The 19,017-nt window shown below is 42.2% G+C and overlaps 1 protein-coding gene across 7 annotated transcripts; it reads left to right on the top strand.

The window, feature by feature from the left end:
- The first annotated feature begins 1,189 nt into the window (after positions 1 to 1,189).
- Positions 1,190 to 19,017, top strand: LOC135560127 (zinc finger protein 883-like). Of its 7 annotated transcripts, XM_065001277.1 has the most exons (4): positions 1,190 to 1,422; positions 2,171 to 2,229; positions 6,488 to 6,653; positions 8,628 to 10,854. In XM_065001277.1, exons 2-4 carry the CDS (start codon positions 2,221 to 2,223, stop codon positions 10,571 to 10,573), a joined length of 2,121 nt encoding a protein of 706 aa, XP_064857349.1. In that variant the 5' UTR covers positions 1,190 to 1,422; positions 2,171 to 2,220; the 3' UTR covers positions 10,574 to 10,854. The 7 variants fall into 7 exon arrangements, 3 of the variants coding, with proteins under 3 accessions (XP_064857349.1, XP_064857347.1, XP_064857348.1); XR_010458709.1 differs by lacking the exons at positions 1,190 to 1,422; positions 2,171 to 2,229; positions 8,628 to 10,854 and adding exons at positions 15,760 to 15,822; positions 15,962 to 19,017 and having other exon boundaries at positions 6,557 to 6,641; XM_065001275.1 differs by lacking the exons at positions 1,190 to 1,422; positions 2,171 to 2,229 and having other exon boundaries at positions 5,681 to 6,653.

Below are 19,017 nucleotides of genomic sequence, written 5' to 3'. Positions count from 1 at the left end.
GTGGTCAAGCACGCCTCCAACTCAATCATCAAGTTTGCAGACAACACAACAGCAGTAGGCTTGATTACCAACAATGAAGAGACAGCCTACAGGGAGGAGGTGAGGACCCTGGCTGAGTGGGGCCAGGAAAATAACCTCTCCCTCAACGTCAACAAAACAAAGGAGATGATTGTCGACTTCAGGAAATAGTAGAGGGTGCACCCCCCTATCCACATCGATGGGACCGTAGTGGAGAAGGTGGAAACCTTCAAGTTACTTGGTGTACACATCACTAACAAACTGAAAAGGTCAGCACAGGTGCATCAAAGCTAGGACCGAGAGACTGAAAAACAGCTTCTATCTCAAGGCCATCAGAATGTTAAACAGCCATCATTAGCACATTAGAGGCTCCTGCCTATAGACATAGCCTAGAAATCACTGGCCACTTTAAGAAATGGATCATTAGTCACTTTGATAATGTTTACATATTTTGCATTACTCATCTCATATGTATATACAGTATTCTATACTTTTCTATTGTATCTTAGTCCAATCTGCTCTGACATCACTCGTCAATATATGTATATATTCTTAATTCCATTCCTTACTTATATTTGTGTGTGTTGGGTATATGTTGTGAAATTGTTAGATATTACTGCACTGTCAGAGCTAGAATAACAAGCATTTTTCGACACCTGCAATAACATCTACTAAACACGTATGTGACCAATACAATTTGATTTTAATATGACATTTGAAATGTCTTTATTCTTTTGAAACTTATGTGAGTGTAATGTTTACTGTCAATTTTTTATTGTTCATTTCACTTTTATTTATGATCTATTTCACTTACTTTGGCAATGTAATCATATGCTTCCCATGCCATTAAAGACCCTTACATTGAATTCAGAGAGAGAGAGAGAGAGAGAGCAGGGTTGTACCCCGAAGTTGAATGGCAATTCAGTACGTAAGTTCCAAAATGGTGACAAATACTGTCATTACATGACTCTCCCCTGGACTAAATAAATAAAATACTAATCCCTCCCCAGACTGAAATTGAAAAAGCATGACACTCGTCCATTTTCCACCGAGAAATACAGTAATTGCGTACATTTCTGCCTGTCCCTGAAGTATAATGGATTTATACTAACGTCCAGTTGGGGGCGGTAATGCAAGATATTGGATGCCACCCACCATTAAAGCCCACTGAAGAAGAATAAATCGAATCTGGTCATTGCAAATATTTTCCGGCATGTGAGATAATTTACTTGTTCTCTGCAATATCGTATAGATTTGGAATCGGGACATTATTTACTGCGGAGGAAAATATGCAGGTTTCTCGACTCATTCCCTGACTATGAGAAGGGGATTGAGTGACGATTCGTTTAGCAACCTTGTGACCCAGCATGACACCGTGAACAAGATTGGTCGACCGTCTGCTGGGTGAGGCGATATACGTTCCTCCATTCATTACCGAATGGGGTTCCTATATTCTAATTTATTTAAATATCTCTACCAGGAACTCTTAAATCGAGATAGCTGTGTATTTTGCTACTGCATGGCCAGTGTGAGCAAGAATACTAACTAGCCAGCCTGTTGTTCAATTTGTAAGTCGCTCTGGATAAGAGCGTCTGCTAAATGACTTAAATGTAAATGTTCTTTCAAATGCGATGGTCAGTGGATAAACTAGCTGAGTTGAACATTTGTCAGAAAACGAACTAGTAGCCAGTTGTTGTTGCCCATGGTGAAATAATATCAAACCCACAGACTCCTGAAGCACATGTTCCACACGAACTCCCGAGTCTAGTTAGCATTTCGCTACCTAGCTAGGCTGTTTTATGACAAAACGGATGATCTGAATCAAACACTAACGTTAGTGGGGCAGGAATGTAAGATTCGTGTTTTAACTTTATGTTAATTGTCATTGAAGTTGATGTTTACTATTAGGTTTCAGATCCGAAGTAAGATAAATTGGCCGCCATTTTTTGTTTCGTTTAGGCCTCAGTAACGTCAAGCACTTAAGATAACTCAACCAGTCACCCAGTGGGTTTTATGTAGAGGGGTATGAATATACATGATATTGCCCCTTACTGCTGAAGGAAATCACGCCTTACGGCAGACCTCTTGTGAACACTTAAACAAAGTAACTATACTACTGTTGACTGTTGACTTTTTGTTTTTTGCAATTCAGATATCAATTTATATAACAAGTTGTCTGATAAAGGAGCAATAGCTTCCTCAATGGATCTGGTAAGTCTGGTTTCCTTTTAACAGTATAGGTCTGCTGTGTTGTATAAATGTCTAGGCCTAGTTTCCATCATCTTTGATCCTCCACATTTCTGTGTTTGGCTTAAATAACTGGACAAAAAAACATGAGGATAAAACTTGTTTTTTTTCCTTCAGAAAAGTAACCTACTAATGTATCATGCGTAGGAATCTGTGTTTATTACTTAATTATTTATCCTTCCTCCCAAAGTGTGCACTTGTTCATCACTGATTTGAAAGTCAGATTATCCATTATATGACCAGATACTGAAAATACATCATCTCCTTTGGGGTTTATTGGCGGTTGACAGTCAACGTTATGGTACATTACGCCACCTAATGTATTGGAGTGTGGGCCAGTGACAGGGACCAAGGAACTAAGTCCTCTATGCCTTCCCTGTTTCTCTTAAAGATAAATATTTGCAACTGTATCTAACAATGTTCTACTCAGTACACGTATGAAACTCAATTCCTGTACCCCTTTCTCCCTCATACTAGATCAGTCTCTCTGTTTCCCTATCATACTGCCCACACTGTATCAGTACATTCTCCACTGTCTCTGTTTCCCTATCATACTGCCCACACTGTATCAGTACATGCTCCACTGTCTCTGTTTCCCTATCATACTGCCCACACTGTATCAGTACATGCTCCACTGTCTCTGTTTCCCTATCATACTGCCCACACTGTATCAGTACATTCTCCACTGTCTCTGTTTCCCTATCATACTGCCCACACTGTATCAGTACATTCTCCACTGTCTCTGTTTCCTGGCAGTTATCACATCTTCCTGTTGATTGATTTCCTATCACATTTAATCACTTATTCAGCTGGCTGTGTCCTACTCTTAGCCTTGTAAGGAAAGCCTCCTCTCTTCTGTCCATTACTACCATCCTCCCCTACTTTACTCTGTACCTGGAATAGGGGTGGCAGGTCGCCTAGTGATTTAGAGCGTTGGGCCAGTAACCTGAGCCGACTAGGTGAAAAATTCTGTTTGTGTGCCTTTGAGCAACTTAACCCTAATTGCTCCTGTAAGTCGCTCTAGATAAGAGTTTCTGCTAAATGACTCAAATATAAACAATGAATAGAGAGAGGCCTGCCCTTATTGTCACTGGTCCACTGCTCCTGCCATCTCTGCATCACCACAGTGAATAGAGGCGTGCCCTTATTGTCACTGTTCCACTGCTCCTGCCATCTCTGCATCACCACTGTGAATAGAGGCCTGCCCTTATTGTCACTGTTCCACTGCTCCTGCCATCTCTGCATCACCACAGTGAATAGAGGCGTGCCCTTATTGTCACTGTTCCACTGCTCCTGCCATCTCTGCACCACCACAGTGAATAGAGGCCTGCCCTTAGTGTCACTGTTCCACTGCTCCTGCCATCTCTGCATCACCACAGTGAATAGAGGCCTGCCCTTATTGTCACTGTTCCACTGCTCCTGCCATCTCTGCACCACCACAGTGAATAGAGGCCTGCCCTTATTGTCACTGTTCCACTGCTCCTGCCATCTCTGCACCACCACAGTGAATAGAGGCCTGCCCTTAGTGTCACTGTTCCACTGCTCCTGCCATCTCCTCATCACCACTGTGAATAGAGGCCTGCCCTTATTGTCACTGTTCCACTGCTCCTGCCATCTCTGCACCACCACAGTGAATAGAGGCCTGCCCTTAGTGTCACTGTTCCACTGCTCCTGCCATCTCTGCACCACCACAGTGAATAGAGGCCTGCCCTTATTGTCACTGTTCCACTGTTCCTGCCATCTCTGCACCACCACTGCCCATATCATTCCCTCAGCCTCTGCCTTGCTCATTGGCTCCTCCACCTCCTGTCTCCTAAGGGCCTGTTTAACTAGCACATCTACTTCCTCATTCCCTTCCACCCCCACATGGGCCGGGACCCAAGCAAAGCTTATATGGACACCTATAGTGGGGAGAACAAGTATTTGATATACTGCCAATTATGCACGTTTTCCTTCTTACAAAGCATGTAGAGGTCTGTAATATGTATCATAGGTACACTTCAACTATGAGAGACGGAATCTAAAACAAAAATCAAGAAAATCACATTGTATGATTTTTAAGTAATTCATTTGCATTTTATTGCATGACATAAGTATTTGATCACCTACCAACCAGTAAGAATTCCAACTCTCACAGACCTGTTAGTTTTTCTTTAAGAACCCCTCCTGTTCTCCACTCATTACCTGTATTAACTGCACCTGTTTGAACTCGTTACCTGTATAAAAGACACCTGTCCACACACTCAATCAAACAGACTCCAACCTCTCCACAGTGGCCAAGACCAGAGAGGGTGTAAGGACATCAGGGATACAATTGTAGACCTGCACAAGGCTGGAATGGGCTACAGGACAATAGGCAAGCAGCTTGGTGAGAAGGCAACAACTGTTGGTGCAATTATTAGAAAATGGAAGAAGTTCAAGATGACGGTCAATCACCCTCGGTCTGGGGCTCCATGCAAGATCTCACCTCGTGGGGCATCAATGATCATGAGGAAGGTGAGGGATCAGCCCAGAACTACACGGCAGGACCTGGTCAATGACCTGAAGAGAGCTGGGACCACAGTCTCAAAGAAAACCATTAGTAACACACTACGCCGTCATGGATTAAGATCCTGCAGTGCACGCAAGGTCCCCCTGCTCAAGCCAGCGCATGTCCAGGCCTGTCTGAAGTTTTCCAATGACCATCTGGATGATCCAGAGGAGGAATTGGAGAAGGTCATGTGGTCTGATGAGACAAAAATAGAGCTTTTTGGTCTAAACTCCACTTGCTGTGTTTGGAGGAAGAAGAAGGATGAGTACAACTCCAAGAACACCATCCCAACCGTGAAGCATGGAGGTGGAAACATCATTCTTTGGGGATGCTTTTCTGCAAAGGGGACAGGACGACTGCACCGTATTGAGGGGAGGATGGATGGGGCCATGTATCGCAAGATCTTGGCCAACAACCTCCTTCCCTCAGTAAGAGCATTGAAAATGGGTCGTGGCTGGGTCTTCCAGCATGACAACGACCCGAAACACACAGCCAGGGCAACTAAGGAGTAGCTCCGTAAGAAGCATCTCAAGGTCCTGGAGTGGCCTAGCCAGTCTCCAGACCTGAACCCAATAGAAAATCTTTGGAGGGAGCTGAAAGTCCGTTTTGCCCAGCGACAGCCCTGAAACCTGAAGGATCTGGAGAAGGTCTGTATAGAGGAGTGGGCCAAAATCCCTGCTGCAGTGTGTGCAAACCTGGTCAAGAACTACAGGAAACGTATGAGCTCTGTAATTACAAACACAGGTTTCTGTACCAAATATTAAGATCTGCTTTTCTGATGTATCAAATACTTATGTCATGCAATAAAATGCAAATTAATTACTTAAAAATCATACAATGTGATTTTCTGGATTTTTGTTTTAGATTCCGTCTCTCACAGTTGAAGTGTACCTATGATACAAATTACAGACCTCTACATGCTTTGTAAGTAGGAAACACTGCAGATTTTGCAGGTTATCAAATACTTGTTCTCCCCACTGCGTCTGTCTCACCCGGGCATGAATTTGAATTCCCTCATGTAGTGCTCCTTGTCTGCTATGTGAGCTAAATGATTGTAGACTGATAAATGCAGCACATGAGTCAGAACATATAACTACACTGTCTGGTTTGACTTCTTCCACCCACTGCAGTACGGTCATCAGCTCTGCCATGTACACAGCCAGGTGGTCTGTAATACGTCTCCTGACAGCCACCTCACTTTCCTGTTCAACAAAGGCTGGTCCAGTCTGACCTGTCCTTGGGTCTTTTGATCCATCTGTATATTGGGGCGACAGGGTAGCCTAGTGGTTAGTGTTGGACTAGCAACCGGAAGGTTGCAAGTTCAAATCCCCGACTTGACAAGGTACAACTCTGTCGTTCTGCCCCTGAAGAGGCAGTTAACCCACTCTTCCAAGGACGTCATTGAAAATAAGAATTTGTTCTTAACTGACTTGCCTAGTTAAAGGTTAAAAAAAAATACACGTGAAAAAAAATAAAGTAGTTTTGAAAGGTAATGACTGGTATAATACATATGGTGGAAACTAGCCCATGCCTCCACCAACCCAATACTATTAGATTAGTAGGAAGTTGTGAACGATTGAACATTTAAGCAAAAAGGTGATATTCTAGGGATGCACCCAAATTAGAGGTGTGGACTAAATTAATAAAATATTTGGTTTAATGATACTGTTTAATATTTATTGTGGCCAACAGGACAAAGCTATTCCCTTCCCCTCCACCCTCCCGGAGTCCCCAGGTCAAACGTCTCCCAGGACCGCTTTACTGCTGGGTCTGGTTGACTGCAGGAAAACACCGGGGCAGAGAGGAGAAGAAGAAGAGAAGGAAGATGGAGATGTGATTTCATTAAGTAAGAACCATGGTGTGTAGATTAGACTACAGTTCTGAAACGATAGTAGAGTTACTCCTTTTGCTGAGTTCACTGTATTCTACATTGCTCTCCTTTACGGTTTTGTTGGTATGGACATTAGCACATTTAACATGATCCCAATTTCAGCTTCAAGATGGCAGTGATTGTAGATTTATTGGAACATTGTTCAATGTCGCTCACCGTAGTTTCAGAACTCAGTGGATAGTGCTAAAACAGTGACGTCATATCAGAATCCTGCCATCTCTATGCACTTTAGTCATTAATTGATAAATTATATATGAAAATATCTGGGTCATTCCACCCATTTTTAAATGTGTAAAAAATGCACCTAATTTTACCATTCTGTAATAGAGCACATGTTCAACTTCATAAAAAACAAGACATTGCATAAAAATATGACTACACAAAGTGCCAATGTGCCACAAAAAGTAACAGGGTTGGCCGTAACAGGGGACAACTGAAAACAACAGAACCACCAGATTACATGGGTAAAATAGTCCTTTAAATCAGCCACGAATCTGCTTGTGACGGGGGGAATGGAAGCTAGTATTGTGCAACAGGAAGTAGTAATTGAATGCAGTCTTCACATAAAAAGTTTTTGTTAAAACATCTCTATCATGTCTGGATAGAAGGGTTGAGATGCTCAGTTTCCCACCACAAAACAGCAGTAAATCCATAGAGTAGAACCAGCTCACCTGCTTTTACTCTGATTTGACTATTAGATGTTCAGTGTTTCTTTTGAAAACCTTTTTTTTAAAGAATAGTTTCACCATATTAAAACAAGAGTTCAGTTCATGTAACAGGGTAGACCTTAAAATGAGGGACATACGTAAATTAATTACTAATCACATCCATAATAACCTTCAGAAAGGACTTTGTCAAAGCAACAAAATAACTAGCGCTTTACAATGAGTATGTTTACATGTGTTAGGTTCTGAACAAACAGAGTAAAAACTCAGAACTTGGAAAGGCTCAATCCAAGATTCTTCACCCACTGGGTCATAAAGCTGCAAAGACATCATTACACAAGAACATCTATTTATATCCTCCTACTAGGCGGAGCAGATCTAAACAGCCAATACATTTCTGTTGCTCGGCAGGAACTTAATTGGTTCCTCTCAATGGTGTTGTCATGGCCTTGCCTGATGCTATAGAACCGTCGTGGGCGTGGAAGTATGTGTCAAGTAGGACTGTTTCTTCTCACTCCACTTCATCGGCCTACCCCCAAATTCCTCGCTCCTCTCTAATCCACAGCTGTCCAATTTATCAGTGACTGAAACCAGACTGTTGCCCTTTGCCTCCCTCCTTAGGAAAGAACATGTTTTGAGAGTGTTAACTTTCTGCACTCCCCCTTGTCTCACTCAATAACTTTCCATACACTTAGTTCCTATCCACCCTCCATTGACCCCAACATTTACATTCCTTCTACATGCAAAGTAATCAACAAGTTCTAGTATGGTAACATGAATAGGTATATTAAAAGCAAGAATCCAACACATCCACACTCATCATTTGACATTAAACTAGTTGTGGCAGTAGGCCGAGTATGGCATTAGTCATGTAAACACCTTACTCTGCTTATCTTAATTGGCTTAAGTTGACAATCGAAGTGACGCTGTTAAAAACACCTGGTTTTCTGAGCAATTTTTAATATGTATTAGGCCACGTAAAGGCCTTCATCAGATTCATAGAGGCATTTTTAATCTGCACATGTTCTAGCGCGAGCAGCGCAAGCTTCCTCCTTTTGTTCGAGTGCAGTGAGTTCAGGGAAACTGAAAGTATACATCTTAGAAATAGTTTTCACATACAAACTTAATATGTCCGAAATCGGAATCAAATATGCTTCTAAAAGAAGGTCACTGTGGTAGTTCATTTATTTTGATTGGCAATTTTCAGCATTTATCAAAGTCCCATCAGGTATCCTGATTTCAGATGTCCATGCTATTCAATATCTTTGTTTCACAGGGGACAGCCCTAACCGTTGCTCTCTCAGTGAGAGGGGCTTATCATCTGCGGAGCCTCGACAACGTCATGATGCTGACAAGACAGAGAAGAGTCTCTCCAGACCAGAACACCTCAAGAAACACCATCAGAGACTTACAGGGAAGAAACCTGACCACTGCTGCTTTGACTGTGGGAAGAGTTCTGCTAAACAGAGGGAATTGGACATTTACAAGCAGATTCACACTGGGAGGAAAATGTACCGCTGCTCTCAGTGTGGGAAGAGTTTTGCTGCATCTAAAACCTTACAATCTCAGAGAATTCATACAGGGGAGAGGCCTTACCCCTGCTTTGATTGTGGGAAGAGCTTCAGTCAATCAAGGGCCCTGACAACACACCAACGCATACACACAGGAGAGAAGCCTTACAGCTGTGATCAGTGTGGGAAGAGCTTCAGGAACTCAGGACACCTGACTAGACATAAACGCATACACACAGGAGAGAAGCCTTACAGCTGTGATCAGTGTGGGAAGAGCTTCCGGAAGTCAGGACACCTGACTAGACACCAACGCATACACACAAGAGAGAAGCCTTACAGCTGTGATCGGTGTGGAAAGAGCTTCAATCAATCAGGAGATCTGACAACACACCAACGCATACACACAGGAGAGAAGCCTTATAGCTGTGATCAGTGTGGGAAGAGCTTCAAGAACTCAGGACACCTGACTAGTCACAAACGCATACACACAGGAGAGAAGCCTTACAGCTGTGAAGAGTGTGGGAAGAGCTTTGCACTGTCCGGAACTCTGACTACACACAAACGCATACACAAAGGAGAGAAGCCTTATAGCTGTGATCAGTGTGGGAAGAGCTTCAATCATTCAGGATCCCTGATTACACATCAATACATACACACAGGAGAGAAGCCTTATAGCTGTGATCAGTGTGGGAAGAGCTTCAATCATTCAGGAAATCTGACTTCACACCAACGCATACATACAGGAGAGAAGCCTTATATCTGTATTCAGTGTGGGAAGAGCTTCAGGAAGTCAGGACACCTGACTGAACACCAGTGCAAACACACAGGAGAGAAGCCTTATAGCTGTGATCAGTGTGGGAAGAGCTTCAATCAATTAGGAGACCTGACTAAACACCAACGCATACACACAGGAGAGAAGCCTTATAGCTGTGATCAGTGTGGGAAGAGCTTCAATCATTCAGGATCCCTGGTTACACACCAACGCATACACACAGGAGAGAAGCCTTATAGCTGTGATCAATGTGGGAAGAGCTTCAATCAATCAGGAGACCTGACTCTACACCAACGCATACACACAGGAGAGAAGCCTTATAGCTGTTATCATTGTGGGAAGAGCTTCAGGAACTCAGGACAACTGACTGCACACCAGCGCACACACACAGGAGAGAAGCCTTATAGCTGTGATCAGTGTGGGAAGAGCTTCAGTCAATCAGGAGTCCTGACTAAACACCAACGCATACACACAGGAGAGAAGCCTTATAGCTGTGATCAGTGTGGGAAGAGCTTCAATCAATCAGGATACCTAACTATACACCAACGAATACACACAGGAGAGAAGCCTTATAGCTGTCATCAGTGTGGGAAGGGTTTTGCTCAAGCTTCCGCCCTGACTGCACACCAACGTATACACACAGGAGAGAAGCCTTATAGCTGTCATCAGTGTGGGAAGAGCTTCAATCAATCAGGATCCCTAACTAAACACCAACGAATACACACAGGAGAGAAGCCTTATAGCTGTGATCAGTGTGGGAAGAGTTTTGCTCAAGATTTCGCCCTGACTACACACCAGCTCTCACACACAGGAGAGAAACCTTACTCCTGTCTATGTGGAAAGAGCTTTGCTCATTCAGGGTCACTGAAAAAACACCAGAAATCACAAACATGTTTTCTTTCATCTCCCTCCTCTCCGGCACCGGTTCCAGATCCCTAAAAGTTTCAATAGAAAACATGTTATAAAGAGTTATCCATTTCCCATTCTCTAACTAAGTCTGATTACCATGGTAACCTGTGTCGCATAATATGCAGCTCTGGATCCATATGTATCAAGCGTCTTGGAGTAGAAGTGCTGTGTGTGGTGGGGTGGTTCAGAGCTGTATCTTTTTTCATCAACTCCTGTTATCCATTAAATAACTGTATAATGTAGAATAATGTTTCAACAATACTCTGTGTATTCATGTATTCAATAGATTAATAATTAAATCCATTATCTGATCAACGTCTGCTTATCACATTATAGACTTTTAAAATCTATAATAATTCATTTTTTTATAAGGACCATAGGCCTCTTGTATAATTTTTGTTGGTCCTAAAGATGTTGACATTTCTTTTTAAAACCCTTCATCAGGTTTTACTGTCGCTTATGAGACATAAGGAAGTGTGGTCAAAAATACTATTAGTGTGGTCAAATGATGTTGTTGCATTTGTTTTCAATGATTTTAATGGGTATATCTTTCAACTTTCCTTATTGTACAGTACCAGTCAAAAGTTTGTCCACATTTAATCATTACAGGGTTTTTCTTTATTTGACTGTTTTCTACATTGTAGGATAATAGTGAAGACATCAAAACTATGAAATAACACACATGGAATCATGTAGTAAGCTTTGCACACTCTTGGTATAATCTCAACCAACTTCATGAGGTAGTGACCTGGAATGCTTTTCCAACATTCTTGAAGGAGATGTCGTGGAGGATCGTTACAAAATATAACACTTACAAGAACTTGTGAATTCAATATAGGCTTTTAATACAAACATATCAGAAGCCTAGATGGTCCGCGGAACACACACTTTTCCAGAGCACTGGCTCTGATTTATACACATACAACATATGAGTCCATCCCACATGCAAATGAAGTTATTTCCCTCACTCCATCTGCCACCATTATATCCCAATCTGTGCATCCTGCTTGTTCACGCCCAATAATGCCCATATCTGCTTTCAGTCAAGTTATAATGGTGACAGGACCTCTTCATGTCCCCAAAATAATACATGCCCATCTTATCCTATGGGCCCCTTATGTTTGGCTTGTCCTTATTAGGACTAGTAGACTTTGTCTCTTCTGTTCATGTCCTAAAAATATATGCCCTATGTCTATAGTCCATCAGTTGGTCATTTGGCTGACCCCCTCCTTTGTATGTCCCTCTGCCCTTGGTATGTCCAGCTGTCCTATGCTCTCATGGCCTTACTTTGGCTTCCTGTCCTATACAATAGACAATGCATTTTACCAGAATGGCAAATGCACTCTTAAGTGTATCTTTCTCTTGTGGTACAGTATTGTTTCTTCCTATATGTACATCTTGCTCCCACAGAGTTCCCACATATGCTGAGCCCTTTTTGGCAGCTTTTCCTTCACTCTGCAGTCCAGCTCATCCCAAACCATCTCAATTGGGTTGAGATCTGGTGATTGTAGATGCCAGGTCATCTGATGCAGCACTCCATCACTCTCATTCTTGGTCAAATAGCCCTTACACAGCCTGGAGGTGTGTTTTGGGTCATTGTCCTGTTGAAAAACAATGATAGTCCCACTAAGCGCAAACCAGATGGGATGGCGTATTGCTGCAGAATGCTGTGGTAGCCATGCTGGTTAAGTGTGCACCTTGAATTCTAAATAAATCACAGACAGTGTCACCAGCAAATCACCCCCACACCGTAACACCTCCCTGCTTCACGGTGGGATCCACACATGCAGAGATCATCTGTTCACCTATTCAGAGGGGTTGGGTTAAATGTAGAAGACACATTTCAGTTGAATACATTCTGTTGGACAACTGACTAGGTATCCCCCTTTCCCTTATTCTGCGCCTCACAATGATGTTTGGAACCAAAAACCCAAATTTGGACTCATCAGACCAAAGAACAGATTTCCACCGGTCTAATGTCCATTGCTCGTGTTTCTTGGCCCAAGCAAGTCTCTAATTCTTATTCGTGTCCTTTAGTAGTGGTTTCTTGCCTGCAATTCGACCATGAAGGTCTGATTCACACAGTCTCCTCTGAACAGTTGATGTTTGAGATGTCTGTTACTTGAACTCTGAAGCATTTATTTGGGCTGCAATTTGAGGTGCAGTTACAGTGCCTTGCGAAAGTATTCGGCCCCCTTGAACTTTGCGACCTTTTGCCACATTTCAGGCTTCAAACATAAAGATATAAAACTGTATTTTTTTGTGAAGAATCAACAACAAGTGGGACACAATCATGAAGTGGAACGACATTTATTGGATATTTCAAACTTTTTTAACGAATCAAAAACTGAAAAATTGGGCGTGCAAAATTATTTAGCCCCCTTAAGTTAATACTTTGTAGCGCCACCTTTTGCTGCGATTACCGCTGTAAGCCGCTTGGGGTATGTCTATCAGTTTTGCACATTGAGAGACTGACATTTTTTCCCATTCCTCTTTGCAAAACAGCTCGAGCTCAGTGAGTTTGGATGGAGAGCATTTGTGAACAGCCGTTTTCAGTTCTTTCCACAGATTCTCGATTGGATTCAGGTCTGGACTTTGACTTGGCCATTCTAACACCTGGATATGTTTATTTTTGAACCATTCCATTGTAGATTTTGCTTTATCTTTTGGATCATTGTCTTGTTGGAAGACAAATCTCCGTCCCAGTCTCAGGTCTTTTGCAGACTCCATCAGGTTTTCTTCCAGAATGGTCCTGTATTTGGCTCCATCCATCTTCCCATCAATTTTAACCATCTTCCCTGTCCCTGCTGAAGAAAAGCAGGCCCAAACCATGATGCTGCCACCACCATGTTTGACAGTGGGGATGGTATGTTCAGGGTGATGAGCTGTGTTGCTTTTACGGCAAACATAACGTTTTGCATTGTTGCCAAAAAGTTCAATTTTGGTTTCATCTGACCAGAGCACCTTCTTCCACATGTTTGGTGTGTCTCCCAGGTGGCTTGTGGCAAACTTTAAACACTTTTTATGGATATCTTTAAGAAATGGCTTTCTTCTTGCCACTCTTCCTTAAAGACCAGATTTGTGCAATATACAACTGATTGTTGTCCTAGGGACAGAGTCTCCCACCTCAGCTGTAGATCTCTGCAGTTCATCCAGAGTGATCATGGGCCTCTTGGCTGCATCTCTGATCAGTCTTCTCCTTGTATGAGCTGAAAGTTTAGAGGGACGGCCAGGTCTTGGTAGATTTGCAGTGGTCTGATACTCCTTCCATTTCAATATTATCGCTTGCACAGTGCTCCTTGGGATGTTTAAAGCTTGGGAAATCTTTTTGTATCCAAATCCGGCTTTAAACTTCTTCACAACAGTATCTCGGACCTGCCTGGTGTGTTCCTTGTTCTTCATGATGCTCTCTGCGCTTTTAACGGACCTCTGAGACTATCACAGTGCAGGTGCATTTATACGGAGACTTGATTACACACAGGTGGATTGTATTTATCATCATTAGTCATTTAGGTCAACATTGGATCATTCAGAGATCCTCACTGAACTTCTGGAGAGAGTTTGCTGCACTGAAAGTAAAGGGGGCTGAATAATTTTGCACGCCCAATTTTTCAGTTTTTGATTTGTTCCACTTCATGATTGTGTCCCACTTGTTGTTGATTCTTCACAAAAAAATACAGTTTTATATCTTTATGTTTGAAGCCTGAAATGTGGCAAAAGGTCACAAAGTTCAAGGGGGCCGAATACTTTCGCAAGGCACTGTAATTACCGATTTCTGAGTCTGGTACCTCTAATGAAATTATCCTCTGCAGCAGAGGTAACTCTGAGTCTTTCTTTCATGTGGCGGTCCTCAAGAGTGCCAGTTTCATCATAGCACTCAATGGTTTTTGTGATTGCACTTTCCGGACTGACTGACCTTCATGTCTTAAAGTCATGATGGACTGTCGTTTCTCTTTGCTTATTTGAGCTGTTCTTGGCATAATACTTGGTATTTTACCAAATAGGACTGTCTTCTGTATAGCAACCCTCAAAGTTGCCAGGATGTCACACGTCCTACTTTTACCAATACACTCCTAACAACCAACTCGTTACGAAATGTATATATGATCAAATAAGCCAGAAGACAGATTTTGGGCCCAGTTATCCCTCTTGCTTCTCCTCTTCTTCACTGTTTGATAGGAAATGACTGGTATATGAAATATGGTGGAAACTAGCGCATGCCTCCACCAGCCAATGCTCTTAGATTTGCGGGTCGTTTTGAACGAGTGAACATTAAAGGAACAACAGATATTCGAGGGATGCACCCAAATCCGAGGTATAGACTCATTTTAAATTCCTTATATTAAGCAAAGCAGACAGTACCATTTTCTTATTTTTTTAATTTACAGATAGTCAGGGGCTCAATCCAACACTCAGACATCATTTACAAACAAAGCATTTGTGTTTAGTCAGTCCACCAGATCGGAGGCAGTAGGGATGACCAGGCATGTTCTCTTGATAAATATGTGAATTGGACAATTTTCCTGTCCTGCTAAGCATTCAAAATGTAATGAGTACTTTTGGGTGTCAGGAAAATGTATGGAGTAAAAAGTACATTATATTCTTTAGCAATGTAGTGAAGTAAAAGTTGTCAAAAATATGAATAGTAAAGTACAGATACACAAGAAAACGACTTATGTAGTGCTTTAAGTATTTTTACTTCAGTACTTCACACCACTGGTAACCAAATAACTAGGGCTTTACATGCACACTAATCATTTCCTATTAAACTGATTATGGCATTAGTCATGTAAACATCTTACACTGCTGATCTTAATTGGTGTAAGGTCATAACTGAAGTAAGGATACACCTTTAAAAACACCTGGTTTTCTGAACAATCTTTAGAATGATTAGGACATGTAAACACTTTAATCAGAGTTATAGAGGTGTATTTAATCTGTGTATGTGCTAACACAAGCAGCGTCAGCTAACTTCTTTTGACTGAGTTCAGGAAAAACTAAAAGTATACAGTTTAGAAATTGTTTTCACAAACAAACTTTTTTCTCCAAACTCAGAATTAAATATGCTTAAAAAGAATGACATGGTTGGTGTGGTGGTACGTTTGATCCTCGACCCAGTCAGCAGTGAGGATACAGGCAGAAACTCCTGTACAGTAGAAGGCTACAATAATCTCAATTTTCCTGTGTTGTCTGTGGGGGAACAATCGTCTTTGAAGGAAGCAGCTGTAGGAATCATAGTGTATGTTCTGATTCTCATCCTCTGGCTTTATGTGGTTCAGGTGAGTGAGAGGAATTAACCCCTTTTCATATTCTGTTTTATAATCATTGATCTCAATATTATACTTGATTTTAATTGATTAATTAATTCATCCAATCATCTGTTCATTTATTTATTCTTTCCATCATTCGCAAAAACAGGGAGAAGGCCTCCAAATCCACCTCTGACAGAAGAGACACAGCAGAGAATGGACTTGTGAGTCTGTTGGAATCAGCTGACTGACAACGGTATGTGTGAATCACCCTTAGCTGCTTGGCAAAGTGGATTTTTCTGGTTTTCAGGGATAAAGCATTTTCAACCTAACTACCGTTTCTTTTGAAAAACGGAAGTGTGCTGACAAACGGAAGTGTGCTGACAAACGGAAGTGTGCTGACAAACGGGAGTGTGCTGACAAACGGAAGTGTGCTGACAAACGGGAGTGTGCTGACAAACGGGAGTGTGCTGACAAACGGAAGTGTGCTGACAAACGGAAGTGTGCTGACAAACGGGAGTGTGCTGACAAACGGGAGTGTGCTGACAAACGGGAGTGTGCTGACAAACGGGAGTGTGCTGACAAACGGGAGTGTGCTGACAAACGGGAGTGTGCTGACAAACGGGAGTGTGCTGACAAACGGGAGTGTGCTGACAAACGGAAGTGTGCTGACAAACGGAAGTGTGCTGACAAACGGAAGTGTGCTGACAAACGGAGGTGTGCTGACAAACGGAAGTGTGCACTCTGCTCAGGCATCTTTCTATGCCAATGACTGTGGCGTTACTGTATTTTTCAACCGTAATGTTATTCGTCTTCTTTCCCCATCAGCGAGACGCTAGTCCAATTTATGTCAACGGCTCAGGCATGGCCATGACCCCTTCTGCAGCACAGACAGCAGACACAGATGATCAGGATGATGTTCACAACAGTATTCACCACAGAAACCAGGAAGTGCCTCTATATTCCACCGTCCAACTGCCTCAAACCCAGAAATAGGTTGGGTTCTTCTATGTGTGTATTGGCAGTTTTTAAAATAAATTAAAAAGGTGCAAACTGCCGTCATCTGTGCTGGAGTCTGTATCGTCTGAACAGGTGCAAAGTCAAGGTTGGTGATTTCCTGCCACCTGCAGTCATGGAATGTTTGCTCAGGAGTATAATTAATTAGCAGACCCTTCATGCTGACCTGGATATACTTTTTTTATCCTTCCTGAACTCATATCAAGTCCCACCTAGTCGACTACTTCAAAATGGTGAAAACCCTCAATGCTGCTATCCATGCTAAAATAGGCTTTGGACCAAGTGCTCCCTCTACCTACCTCTATGGTTTGAGTCAGCTGTTGACTGCTGTCAGCTGTTGACGGCTGTTGTGTTGAGATGCCAGTAGAGAGCACTGTGGTCCAATTATATTGTAGGATCTTAATAGGGATATTTTACAACTCTCCTTCTTGTAGAATAGCTTGACTGACTTAAACCCTTGGCTTCTAGAAGGAACATAGGCCTCTTGTATAATAAGTGCTCCATAAGAAGTTAATAGATTTGTTGAAAAGCCCTTTACTGACATGTTGGTTGTCAGGAGGAGACATGACAGGAAGACAGCTCTTCATCACCATTTTAGCCTCTACATCTGGACGGTGTCAACCACAGACCTCAGACTTTGTTTCACACATCCAATAAGGTATTCTATCAAAACTCTCGCTCTCTCTTCACTCTGTAAGTACACTTGATAATAACTTATACCCTACCGTTCTACTTTTTATCGGTGATTTGTTCTGCAGAATGAAAGCTTGCATGTAAATCCAAATGTAAAATGGACATCTGTAGTGTGGTGTAATTTATTTTGTTATGTTCAGTTGAATTATGTTGAGTTGAATTACGTAGAAGAGACCAGGATATATTGTGCGCCTGAGTTCCAAAACAACAATGCTATAGTCATGATAATGAGAATAAAATAAGTTTGAAACAATTGGAGAAACATGTCTTACAGGAGCTACACATTTGCTACAATAAGTGACCACCCGCCCCTCCCGTGCTTAGTTGCAGTATGACGTGTAATCTACATAATATTAACCATCTACAGTCGTGGCCAAACGTTTTGAGAACGACACAAATATGAATTTCCATAAAGTTTGCTGCTTCAGTGTCTTTAGATATTTTTGTCAGATGTTTAATATGGAAAACTGAAGTAAAACTAAAACTACAAGCATTTCATAAGTGTCAAAGGCTTATGTTGACAATTACATGAGGTTGATGCAGAGAGTCAATATTTGCAGTGTTGACCCTTCTTTTTCAAGACCTCTGCAATCCACCCTGGCATGCTGTCAAATAACTTCTGGGCCACATCCTGACTGATGACAGCCCATTCTTGCATAATCAATGCTTTGAGTTTGTCAGAATCTGTGGGTATTTGTTTGTCCACCCGCCTCTTGAGGATTGACCACAAGTTCTCAATGGGATTATGGTCTGGGGAGTTTCCTGGCCATGGAACCAAAATATCGACGTTTTGTTCCCCGAGCCACTTAGTTATCACTTTTGCCTTATGACAACGTTGTGGCGAAATCTGCACGGAGCCTTCACCGTGCGCTGCCACTTTAAGTGCATGAGCAGTAAGGAAGGAGGAAATAAAGAGAGCTCGTTTAGCTCTTTGGGGAGGAGCTCTTGGGTGGCGCGACAGTTTGATTGTGTGTGCTGTGCTGCGCTGCAGAAGTTTTGTTTGTTTTCAGCGTTTGTAGTTTATAATGTAGTTAACTCAATCATCGGTGTGATCGCTTTAGATCGTGGTTGTTTTTGTTTGGGACCGCGCCTGTTATGGATCGCATGGATTCGTAGCAACATTGTTGCGAAGCTTTAACATACAAACCAACAAACCATCGGACAGTCAGACAGTCAGATTTCTCTTTTTCTCTCTCTTTCTCTTCCCTCTCGTTCCAGTGCTTTACCCTGCAACAGACTCTCTATTTTTCAAATGCACTTCCCCTTGAAGTTCATTAGAGCTGGACTATTATTGCCCTGCCAGAAGTATTTTGATGGACATTTTAGTTAAAAGGGAGGTTGCTTGCAAGTTGTGTATTGTTATGTGAACTGTATTGAGGTGAGGTGTACTAATGACATGTGGCCGAGAAGACTGTGGACATTTTTAAGGCTTTTTGTTGTGTCGCTGAACACCCCCCACATTCATACCCTCTGCACTCATCCACTAGAAAATAATACAGATTATTGCAAATCCTA

Source organism: Oncorhynchus nerka, linkage group LG15 (assembly GCF_034236695.1).
Source record: "Oncorhynchus nerka isolate Pitt River linkage group LG15, Oner_Uvic_2.0, whole genome shotgun sequence".
Classification (NCBI taxonomy): Eukaryota; Metazoa; Chordata; class Actinopteri; order Salmoniformes; family Salmonidae; genus Oncorhynchus; species Oncorhynchus nerka.
This window is presented reverse-complemented; position numbering and strand designations above follow the sequence as displayed.